Genomic DNA, 12655 nt, shown 5'->3' on the forward strand with positions numbered 1-12655 from the left:
TATATATATATATATATATATTATTTTGCAATATTAAACAACAATGTAATGAAACCTTACCCACCCTAAACCAGTGGGTAAGAAACACAGATGGCATGTGTAATTTTAGCCTGCACCATGGCATCATTGTTTGTTTATGTGGTTGTGTAAGTGCTGCTTTCTGTTCTGTCAGCCTAGTATCAGTCCTGAGCTTCGGAATGCATTTGATTCAGCCGTTGATATGCGGATGTGCTATCAGCATATTCTAAAACAGCACCACTTCCAGTAAAGGCAGAGAGCCTGTGTGCGAGTGACATGAATATGGGGGTTGGAGTTGTTTTGATGAAGAAAAGAGCTTGTGGCTGACTCAATCGCTCCCCTCCCATCTTTGCTCTGTTTTTCACTCCTCCTATCTGTCACAAGCCAGTTCAAGAAATAGTATGTTTTGTAGTTTTTAGTATGCAGTGTACGACTCTCATAATCTGAAGCATTTAAACATCAAATTTCCTTCCTTTTTGTAAAGTGAATGATCTAAATGTGTTTACTAATGGATTTGTGAAGTTCTCACTGGTGTTCTAGTAGAGTAACAATAGTTGTTAATCATCACATTAACTACAGGTGTTATATGAACATTTGGCAACCATAAAGTGTCCAAATACAATTTTAAAACATTCTAAATTTCTTGATATCTACCTATATAATGTCTCATTTTTAACATTTGGATTTTTCTGAGGGCGCTGTACACCAGCTCAGTGACGTTAAAACTTTTAGCCAAGTGGAAACAGTAAGCTGGCTGTTGAATATGCAAATATGTAAATCCATGGAAAAAGCAGCAGGTAGGTATGCCTTCATGAGGTAAAGTATGGGAGGATAACCACAGATCTTGAGACTCTTTCATTCTGAGATTCTCATCATTTCCTTCCTTTGTGTATCTTGTGAGTTTTCATGCCCATTAGGCCCCCATTGCACACAAAAAACATCCAAATATCAACCTTGGTCGACGTGAACCACTTCTATCTGGGACATGTTGTGGTTACATACAGCACACAGATATCAGCGTTCACTTTCATGCTCTCCGTCTCTTCAGATCAGAGGGGGTGATATGAGAGCGTGATGGGGTCTTTCCTATTCACTGTATGTGGCTGATACAGCTGATTTGAATAACAGGAGAGCTGGGGAAGACCTATGTGAGCCCCTGATGTGGAAAAAAGAGACTGTCACGAGTGGGTTATATTATATGCATATGCAGATAGCAGCGAGAATGGAACGTATTAACACTGATTATGCTTGATGGAGGGATTATGACAGAGATATTACATATTCCTTCCCCACTGACCCCATCAGTCATTTCCTCAGAAGCACAGACACTAACATTCTCCAGATTCAGGTGTCTCACTTTCAATCCTTTGCTCTCTTGAACATGGATATGCTGAAGGAAATTATTATTTAGAATTATTCGAATACGTATTTCATTTAAAGTTAAACATACTTCAGCAATTATTAAATGCATTTTCCACACGGAGATATTAAATATGGCAATTTTAGTGACAGTAAGTGGCAAGTAGCAAAAGTTCTTACTAAAGTTGTCTCATTATTTAATTGTAAAACACCCTAAAACACAACACAATGCCATACATAATTAAAATAATAATTTAATAAGGGTAAAACAAATATATGACAAAATACATATATTAATAAAATAAAGGTTTATGGGAAGATTCTTGTGTTAATTTAAGAAGAAAAAAGAAAGGTTGCAATTGTTAATAATAAAAAAAAAAGTGGTACTGTGATTATTTACAAGATGTCCATTATATATTTGGGGATTCAATTTGTAAATATATGCATGATTACAAAATTTAATATTAGAGTTTAATTATATTAAATATTTAAGAGTGCATTCAGAATCAAATGGGTATTGTAAGAGGCCTTATTTGCATATTCATAAAAACCCACTGACATTTTATTCAGAATGCCATGCAAAGTGTGGTTCAAAAGAATTTGTTATTTAGTGTATCACAGCCTCTTTTTAATAGCCAAAGTTCCATGAAAGCCAACAGTGGATTAAATGAGCTCAGTTTCATTCTACGCTTTGAATTGCACATTTCATTTCTCTATAGAACTGTCAAACCGAAAGTTTATAGAATAGATGAATAGATAATCATCACATGCAAATCATACGAGTCTCTGAGCGTCTGTCTGTCTGCAGATTTGTCTGCCACTTACCGTCTCTTACATCATGGCATAGATCTGTTTCATCTAGAAAGTTTTGTCCTTATATAGAAGAGCCCAAAACGTGCTTTAAACTCGATGGACTTAAATGTGATTTCTTAAAGGGCTTTACAGTGTGAGAACCTGCTATACACAAGGGCTTTAGATTACATCATTTAAAAACATTTCGAGATAAAGTTTGAAATTATCAAGGTGGAAATTCAGATATTAATATTCATCGTTGGTTATCATGACACCATCACATGTGGCTGAAACTGCTCCAATCTTCCTATTGAAATGTTTAATTTGTCCTCTGTGCACTGGAAGTAACAACCACAGATTTTGCAGATCAAAGGCAGTCTGTTTCTAAAAAATTTTTTACTCACCAATAGCAAAACTCCTTTGAATACTGGCCAAGCACTTCACCCAATTTTTTTGTTTCCACATACTGTCACTCATTTAAGTTGCGCCGTTTTTCTTCTACATTTGCACGGTCATCCTACAAATGTTTAGATATTTTTGCATTTTAATTGAGGCCATTATTTTTCCTACGGCTTTCTCTCAAAAAACTCTGGAGTGATCTGCATTAATTGAATTAGTTCTGTACTCAAAACTGTAATTCATTTAAACTACAGAGGTTTAAAAACTACCAATCCTGAATTTCATTACATGCATTTCTTTTCAGGCAAGCCGACATGCCATTGCTATAGCGACATGAATGCCATAGAGTGCGACAGACTAACTTTAAAACTAATTTTTAACAGATTCTTACTGGACAAGTTTATTGGCTTACAGAGTCTAACATTTTTACTTTTAAATATAAATTTTGCCAAAAACAAACTACCGAAATATGCTGCAAAATATTAGGTGATTAAAATAGCACAGAACTTGTCTTAAGATTTAAAATACTTCTTCCTCATGAATTTATAAAACTTTAAGCTAAATTACATATTTGTACAACTTTCTCTCACTCAAACTTCCCATAAATGTTTAACACAAACTGCTTAGAGCTTGTTTTGTTCAAATGTAAGTGCAAATTAAAATGGAAAACTCAAGGTTCAGTCAAGGTCTGCGCGCATTTCCTCTGACATTAACTTCTTTTAACTTTACAATCATAATTCTTAGTGATCTTTGAGTTAATTCTGAAACTGTATTGGAAACCATGTGCATACGCACATGTAACCTGGCAGTTGTCAACAAAACATTTCATCATTAGGTTTGCTTTTTCCACCTGATGTGGTTAAGTCACAGTCATTTCGGTGCATGTAAGGGTGTCAATTTCAGTTAAGAGGTTAAAAAAAAAAATAAAAAAAAATCAGAAGCTGCAAAATACTTGAAGCATTTTTGAACGGAGCATAAAATGAGATGAAGCAACTCCAACAGACTGTATTTGGAATATTACCCAATCTTTATTTGCATTACAATATCGAATACAAAAAGACACATCTTTAGTTTTTGTATCCTCGGCTGGCTCTGCGACCACGGGCACGCTCGAACTTCCTGCCTTTGGAGCGCACATAGGGCCTAGAAGACAGAGAAACATACTGTGAGTTAAAGGGTTCATCAAAATGATCAACTTACATCAAACAAGTTTATGAAGGCTTAAAATTAAAGTGCATTTTGTTTCCATACTTGGTATGGCTGTGGGGGGTTCCAGTAGCTTTCCCAAAATGCCTGTACACCTCTCTGGCCTTACGGGGTCCTGCGGACAAACCAGACAAATGCATTAACCCTGAGCTTAGCTCAAAACATCTAAATAGAAACAATTAAGGATCTCATTCAGGACACAAGCAGTTATAAAAAATAACTGAGAATGTTACGAGCATACGGACTGAACAGAATTTGTACTGAAGTTGTATCCTTGCTTTATGCTCACGTACCTGACAACAGAACGGTGCCATGTCCTCTAGGTGAAGTAAGTGCCAGCTGGTCTAGGGTCATGATCTGTCCACCAGCCTTCAAGATCCTGCTGCGAGCACGGTCGGTCAACTTCAGGGCACACACCTGTGAGAAGACGCAGGAAAGAGAAATGATCATTAAGACGTTCAGACAACCTCACACTCTGTGCTCTCATCGTCCGGTGAAATACAACTAAAATACTCTGCAGTTGTTAAAACGTCAAGGCACCCAACAGAGACTTCAGGAATGCTTGTATCACAAAAACAACTACAGTCACCAAGACACAAAGCAGTGAACACAGCACCACTGTTTGTATTTGATTACTAAAAGCATCATTATCCTGGAAATCCAAGGCAAATCTTTACTGTGAAATTCAGAATCAGTACATTCACTTAAAGAGAAAAATTGCATATATAATTCACATTACATTTTCCTTTGTTGCATTCTCAGCTCATTTTATACTATGATACAGCAGCTGTATACTTTCTATGCATGTCAATACTATTAAGCATTCAGAGCTAATGTTATGAAAAACTAAGAAACATTTCAACATCATATATTAATATACTTAATATAATTATACACATGTAATTATACAATTACTATAATTTATGCATTTTATTTTATACTGAAGCAAAATGTGTCTTCATTCCCTAAAAAAGTGATTTAGTGAAAAAGAAAGCCTTTTCATTTACTGAAAATAGGACTACACAATATGAGGGTAAAATCTAATTATGACTTTTCTAATAAAAATGAATGAAAATGCAATTAAATAAAAAAAAAATAATAATAAATATAGCTGCAAGCAGTAATTACCGGGGTTCAAGCACTTTAAGGCCTTTCAGGTTTCACTGTAATCATAATCTGGCATAATTGTAAAAACTGATATGTCTGTATAAACAAAATGGTAAACTTTGACTCAATGTGATTTTAAATGTTATAACAGTGATTTTATAATGTCTTAGCATGAATCCATAGGCAAACCGATGAACAGTACTGTTTTAGGGCATTTAATGAGCCCATTAGTGGTCTTCCGCTGCCATCTAGTGGTTATAATAGCAATTTCTCATACAAAACAGTGTTTATAACCTTTATAACTATTATAGTGTTATTTTTTTGCCCAATCTCTCTTAAATTTTGCATGCTTGTTTAGAACGAAATTATGCATCATTTTACACAGTTTTGAGAGATGTTGTAGGCTTTATTTTATGATTTATAGGCCTTTGGGTACACTATGTAAAAAACATATTATAAAATGACTGGTTTATAGTTGTAAAAATGCAAATGTTCACATTTTTTTTTGATAATTATTGACCTAGAGAGGCTAGAGAATAGTACTGCACTGATTTTATTGATTTTGAGTTTAAAATCTATGACTAGTTCACAAAAGTAGGTGTTTTAAATAATCTCACATATTTAATTAAAGGGTTAGTTCAGTCAAAAATGTGAGTTTTCGTTTAGGTTTTATAGGCTTTTGGGTATATTTGACCAGACCCCATTTCTAAATGACCCCATTATAGGTAACCAAAGGACAAAATTCAAAAATTTTTTGATCTAGAGACTCCAGAGAATATTACTGCAGGGGTTTGATCGAGATTGAGCGAAAAACCTAGGACTAGTTCGCAAAAGCAGGTTTTTAACATATTTGTGAATATTTAATGAACCATTTGATTGACATTATTAGTCCCAGAGATAACGTTGTTCAGAATGAGGAGTTCTATCATACGGTATGAAGATCTTGTGTTTTTGTGAATATATGAACATTATCTAGAATTTGAGGTCATTTTCTATACAAATATTGTATTTTTGAGGCCTTTTCAACGGTTATAGCGCCAACTATGCTCCGATCTCCATGAAACTTCACATGCTTGTTACGAGTCATCTGACACGTGGTTTCACCAAGTTTCAAAAAGTTTTGAGTTTTCATTTAGGTTTTATAGGCTTATGGGTATATTTAACCACACCCCTTTTCTAAATTACCCCGTTAAAGATAACCAAAGGACAAAATTCAACATTTTTTTGATAATTATTGATCTAAAGAGTCCAGAGAATATCGCTGCAGTGGTTTGATCGAGATTGAGCGAAAAACCTTTCTACTTCCATATTTTTTCTGCATAAATGCATCAGATTGGACAAACCATGATTGAATGTGCACTGGGTCATGTTTGCATGAACTACGGCAAGCTGAACTATGAAACAACTGACCACAAACTTTGCAGAGAGTTCCATCAACTCATTGTTTCTCAAACACCAAGCTGGATCACATTAGGCGGCTTCAGCAAACGTCCAGGAGAGCCACAGGATGACTTAAGCCCTATTTGTATGATAGGTGTTTCTCATGGAAACATCAGCAAAAAAAAATCTGCATGGCTCCTTAGTCATAAATTCCTTAGACAAGCCATAAATTAATATTTAATTTTATAATAGGAAGATTTCACATTTAGGTATTATTCATTTAAATATCCTATTTAATGACAGGAAAATGGACACGCTATTGGTTTAAATGTTTTTTTCTGTGCTGCATTTTGTGTCAAAACGATAGATGTCATTTAAATTAGAAATAAGTTAATGCATCCTCTTATTTACATAAGGTAAGAATTTGACCCAGGTACCTGGTTTCATTTTTTTAATGTATATCGTATATATTTAAAAATTATATTGCATTTCTGTTGCAATAACGGACCATTTCAAATGCTCTTCGTTTTGTTCTTAACGGCTCCCAATCACTGTATAGTGTATGGTGATGAAATATTGTTATTGCAGCATTGTTCTTGTGTCCATCTTTAAAATGCATGTAGATTACCACAAAGCAGAACTGTTACGGCACGGTGCTTGGCAGTGGTTAAAACGCATTTAACAAATTACTTTTGGATTTATGCCCTCTTACAATCTCAGAGATGTGGATTCAGAGGTCAATTAAATTACCACACGACCTTGGTGTTTATCAAGAAAACAGTAGGTAATTTGGCCAGAAATTTTCACTCAGTGCTGGTAGAAAAAAACAGAAATTCTGGATTGAAACGGCAGTAAAATCACCGTCCAGTGCCTGCAAATGCTGAAACCACCCTACATCCCCATGAAATTTTTTTCCATCTGAATAGGACATTACAATTTAAAAATTTAAATAATCGAACTCAATTATAATGCTAAAATACACAAAATCTAACTAAAGTCATTTTAAAAACCCAAAATTATTTATGGTTAAAGTATATATATTGACACTCCCAATTTGTAAAAAAAAAAAAAAAAAAAAAAGAAGAAAAAAAAAGTTTTTTAATACCAGAAAAAAAACAATTTGGCCTATATGTGAGGGGGGGGCACCGTATTAAGATTCCTGCTATACAATAAAACAACAATAAAAAAATAATTAATTTAAATTCCTTAAAGAAAACGAGGGCACATTTAACTTGCTTTTTTGGACCAAAGTCTGCAATCACCAGTTTCAATCAAACAGTTCAGCATCTCAAAAAAAATCATACGAATACATGGGCAGAATCAGAAACAAGACGGTTGTGCGGACAGACGGACCTTGAACTCAAAGCTTATATGACATTCATTACACTTTCAATGTCTGGTCTTACCTTTAGTTTAGGGATGTTCTGAATCCTAACATCATCAGTAATAGTTCCCACAACAACAGCAGTCAGGTTTTCACGGCCTGGAAGCTTCATCTTACGGATCTAGAGGCAAAAAAAAAAGCAGCGAAGTTTGCATGAGACAAAAAAAAAAAAACTTGCTCACTTGAGATCAATCTTTTTAAACAAAGCATGATTACCTGCTTTCTAAAGTGACAAAGCTTAACACACAACAGGGCAAACGTAAATGAGATCTGCATATACAGGAGTAAAACTCACCAGTCGGGACAAGGCCAGAGGGGGGCGGTTGGACTTGCTCATGAAGAGCCTCCTCAGAATGACTTTGTTGAAGGGAGCATCAGAACGGCGAGACAGGAATCTGTACAACTACAAACCCACAAAAAAAAAATGCATTGGTAAAAAATTAAAGCAACAGACAACTTATGCAATCAGCCACAGAAATGCATTTTCAAACCTAAGTTCCAAAGTGTTTTGAGTTTCATTATAGTTCTTACCTTGACCAAGAGCCTCAGGTATATATCCTGACTTTTGGGCTCCTTCCTGTGAACCTTACGGTCCTTGTTGTGTCTGATGTCAACTCCCTATTCGATCAAACAAAAGAATCAATTACACACACACCAACACAAAGAATAATTAAACAACAGTGGAGCTGGGTGTCAGATGTAGCACGTTCTCAATAGATCTCACTAGCAAAGAACTTAACTAGCCACAGTGACACACATTTGAGCAACAATGGCTATAACTACAAAACCACCGTGAAATTAAAACAACTTCACCGCACTTTAATATTAATACATCTGTCTCAGATATGCAGCAACTCATGTGGCTCAGACTAGCGCATACTGCTAGCACTAATAGTTAGCTTAGCCAGCACGAGTTTGCTCAAGTACTCTTCCTCCCGTCAAGGCAATTAATTGAAATGCCAGCAAATGTTTTATGAATATCTGGGTATACAAAATCTTAGTGACACGTGGTCGTCAGCCATCCGTAAGTCGTTTAACGCGCAACACATGAACGAGATACTCATCTCAGCGGCCCGATGTGCGTTAGCCGACATTTACTTATTCATTTTACACACAATTCACGATACGCATATTTTTGTCATTTGCATCGCTATGTAATGCTTCTAAACATCATCTGCGGCAGAGTTAGAAGAGATATAGCTGAGGATGGAGGTAGATTTCGGACACCGGTACATTCCGTGACAAATCAAGCTACCTACCATCTTGGACTCAGAGTGAAAAGGGAAAAGGAAAGCTCGCGAGAGGACGTACAGCGAGATTACGGAACGCGATGAGTCATGTGACTGCAAAGGCGAGTCTGGATTGGTTCATGCTTCCTGTCAATGAACAATCGTGCGCTGGCCTGGCGCACCGTGACCGCATACAGAGCTCTCGGAACACACCTAAACTATTTTAAGTGCACATTTTTGTTGAAAGTCATTCTAAAACGCGTTTAACTAAACAAATAAATCGACATGTAGGGCATATACTCAGCTGCGTGGTCTATCGTAGCTACATAAAGTTTAAAAGAGGGTGATTGCAAGCTACATGAATACATGTCTTTAATGTAATCTTTAATGTTTTGTAGGGAAATTAAATTAGCAAAAGTTTTTTTTATTATTATTTTATCTTTTTCTCACCAAATTTTCATGACTGGTAGGCTAAGGTAAAATTACTACTAAGACAAAAACAAAGATGTTTACATTTAAGCAGCTGAAATAAACTTACAATTGACTTTTGAAAGATAAGCCATAGTGTTTTCTTTAAATAAAAAAATTATAATGTATGTCCCTGACAAATAAATACATTCAATACATGCAATAATAATAATATCATTGTAGTTCCCCCATCATATAGTAACCAAATTCCTATTGTTTTATTTTAAGAAATCTATAAACTCTTTCTCTAAGATTGAGAATGAAATGAAAATTCATTTTCTGAACTCTGCTTTTAGATCTTTTGTGTACTGATTTTGTGACTCACGATTCATCTGTGTACTGCCCACATATCAAAATCCAATCAACAACCGATGGATAGAACCAAGTCCACACCCTTCTTTTTTTTTCTTTTTTGATAAGCAGTTTTACTCAAATTTTTGTCACAATGTTGGAGTAAATATCTTTCGCTACCACCATTTCATCCCAAGTTTAATGTTTCTAAAAGAATATGCGTGAATGGGGTAAGAAATAATGTATGTTTATTATGTAGTAGGCTAATTGTAGTTTGCTTGTTTGGAACAGCAGCTACGCTAATTATGTCCCTATTTGTTTCTCTGTTTTTGCCACGGGATTGACATCCCGTGGTAACTTGGATTTACACAAGCTTCAGTCTGGATCCAGAACACCTGAGAAGAGATGATGCCAACCCCTCAGAGGACCTCAGATGATGCCAACCCTGAAACAACCCACCAGATCCAGTCTGTATCCAGATCAGATGGTCACTGCAGTCACCCGGATCCAGTACGTATTCAGACCAGATGGTGGATCAGCACCTAGAGAGGACCTCTACAGCCCTGAAAGACAGCGGAGACCAGGACAACTAGATGAACACCAGATACAGATGTTATTCCCCTGTAAAGACCCTGTCTCAGACGACCACCGGGACAAGACCACAGGAACCAGATGAGTCCTCTGCACAATGTGACTGAAATTGAACTGCTGGTTTGGTCTGGCCAGAGGAGAACTGGCCCCCCGACTGAGCCTGGTTTCTCCCAAGGTTTTTTCTCCATTCTGTCACCGATGGAGTTTTGGTTCCTTGCCGCTGTCGCCTCTGGCTTGCTTAGTTGGGGACACTTCATTTCCAGCGATATCGTCGCCTTGATTGCACAGATACTATGATACTATGAACTGAGCTGAATGAAGACATCACTGAATTCAATGATGAACTGTCTTTAACTGAAAAATTAGTGTTTACTATTGTCATTTTGCATTATTGACACACTATTTTCCTAATTAATGCTGTTCAGTTGCTTTGACACAATCTGTATTGTTAAAAGCGCTATATAAATAAAGGTGACTGACTGACTGATTTCAATTTATCATTTTAATTCCAATCATGTCAATTAAATTTTTTTTAACGATTAAATCATTATTACATTCCAGATTTATTTTTAACTTTCTATATCAGATTGTTTGTAAAATGCTGTAAATTTGACCAGTCTTGGTTCCTGTTGAGATTTCTTTACATTTCAATAGTTTTGAAAAAGAGTAATTTATAAAACCCTTCAGCCGATCGGAACCCGAATGCGGTGTTTTATATGAATGTATCCAAAATAATGATCTTTTAAAAAGCATCATATGACCCCTTTAAGAAAGTGCATGTTTTGGTTAAATGCAAAGCCAAGCAGCTGCAGAATAAAGCCTAAGTCAGGAAGTCACTCTTCTGTTGCTTGAAATGACACAAGAAGACAGTCCAGCCAAGAGCAACTCCTCCAACAAAAACAGTGCGAGCCACCGGCGGGATCAGCGAGAAGTTCACAGCCTGAGACATGAGAAAATGAGGAAACCTCTTACAAACAGAATAGATGTATGAACGAATGGATGGACTACTATAGTACCTGCATTGTTGACCAATAGCCTTCACTACTCCAGTCTACCAGAGAGAGAGAGAGAGAGAGAGAAAAATAGTCAATCAATGTGTCAGAATAGATCCTGAACCTTTAATATTTACATTTATGTCGAATAGTTCCTGTGTTCCTTGTGTTTACCTTATAAGAGGTCCAGAATTTATTTCTCCAGTCTTCAAGGGGATCCTCTGCACCTTCCAAAGTGCTCAGCCCTTTAGAAGTGTAATAAATGCTGTAAAAAGTTTCCGACTATGAATTCATTCATATGCACAGATTTATGTTTATGCATTGATTTCCTTCAATTATATAAGTGGAAGTATGATGAAAAACCTCTGGTTCTCACCAATGTAGAAAGCACTTATTGTCATAGGGGCTGCAAACAGCTGGTCCAGAAACACTTTAAGTGAAACTCTTCTGATCCCTCCTCCTGGAAACATCCTCTCCAGTCCCCGTAGCCAATGGTAATTGAAGTTGGCATGGAAACAGGACCCAACCAGCCCGAGCAGTCTGGGCCCAGTCGATGCTGTCAAGCTGTGGAGCATGTTGCATTGGATCTGATGGTTTATTTTCTTCCCAAGCTTTTTTATTTCCCTCTGATACACTTATTTTGCTATCATCATCTGTCTCTGCTTCTCCAGCCACAGTAAATCCCTCAACGGATGTGTTGGAGGTATCTAGTCCCACTCGATCCAGTACTGTCCCTTTGTCCTGAGTTTTTCCCATCATGCTTTGCTGAATGAGGTCTGCTGTGGCAAAACGTGTTGTGTATCCCACCACATTGGAGATATGGATGGGATTTGAACAAAGCCCATGCTCTGTTCATGATGACCACTAGACAGGGATGATAAATATTTTAATAAACTGAAGTATGCACATTGTTTTGGCCTGATCTACAATAAATGTAATTTCATCCAAAAATGTGTGTATTTTTTTTTTTTTTTTTTTAGGAGGAGTGTACAACAAGATTACATGATTGATCATACTTGTATGATGATTAGATAGATAGATAGATAGATAGGTAGATAGATAGACAAGAATGTGAGAAAAGAACACAAGTATGAGGGAATGTTACAAAAGGGAAAGGCATTTAGCTAATGATCGGTATACAATTTACTGCTAATAGTGAAATGCATGATAATCACAAAATAAAATGCAGAAATCAGATGCACAATATGAAGTATGAAGCTCACCGATGTTAAACTTGAGAGAAGAACATTTTAACACCAGGCTGAAAGCTGAGGTTCTTCAAAACTGTGAGAGAACGTGAGCTGCAGTGACAGTAGGCACGTGTGTGTAGTTGTACTGTACTATATATAGTGAAGAATCTCCTGTCCACAGCCCACTGCAAATGTTAGTGCTGAATGATTAATATAACTACAGTAAATTTAAACAAGATGCTATTACCA

The 12655-nt window shown here is 36.3% G+C and overlaps 1 protein-coding gene and 1 pseudogene across 1 annotated transcript; both read right to left on the reverse strand.

Annotated features, from left to right (window-relative positions):
* Positions 1–3572: 3572 nt before the first annotated feature.
* rpl18 (ribosomal protein L18) lies at positions 3573–9011 on the reverse strand. Its single transcript, XM_016558495.1, has 7 exons — positions 8905–9011; positions 8177–8263; positions 7941–8048; positions 7668–7766; positions 4068–4191; positions 3820–3889; positions 3573–3711 (listed from the first exon to the last, which is right to left on the reverse strand). The coding sequence occupies exons 1-7, from the start codon at positions 8905–8907 to the stop codon at positions 3636–3638; spliced, it is 567 nt and encodes a 188-aa protein (XP_016413981.1). The 5' UTR covers positions 8908–9011; the 3' UTR covers positions 3573–3635.
* A 2033-nt stretch (positions 9012–11044) lies between these two features.
* Positions 11045–12072, reverse strand: LOC107744707 (mpv17-like protein; annotated as a pseudogene).
* Positions 12073–12655: the final 583 nt, after the last annotated feature.

This window comes from Sinocyclocheilus rhinocerous, unplaced genomic scaffold, assembly GCF_001515625.1.
Source record: "Sinocyclocheilus rhinocerous isolate Xijiao unplaced genomic scaffold, SAMN03320098_v1.1 scaffold498, whole genome shotgun sequence".
NCBI lineage: Eukaryota > Metazoa > Chordata > Actinopteri > Cypriniformes > Cyprinidae > Sinocyclocheilus > Sinocyclocheilus rhinocerous.

What these genes read in the sequence shown, in the direction of transcription:
- rpl18 (XM_016558495.1), bottom strand. An exon ending in CTCTGGCCTTGTCCCGACTG is followed by an intron (nt 7,767 to 7,940) that starts GTGAGTTTTACT and finishes TTTTGCCTCTAG; the next exon opens with ATCCGTAAGATGAAGCTTCC. An exon ending in AGAACATCCCTAAACTAAAG is followed by an intron (nt 4,192 to 7,667) that starts GTAAGACCAGAC and finishes GTCTTCTCACAG; the next exon opens with GTGTGTGCCCTGAAGTTGAC.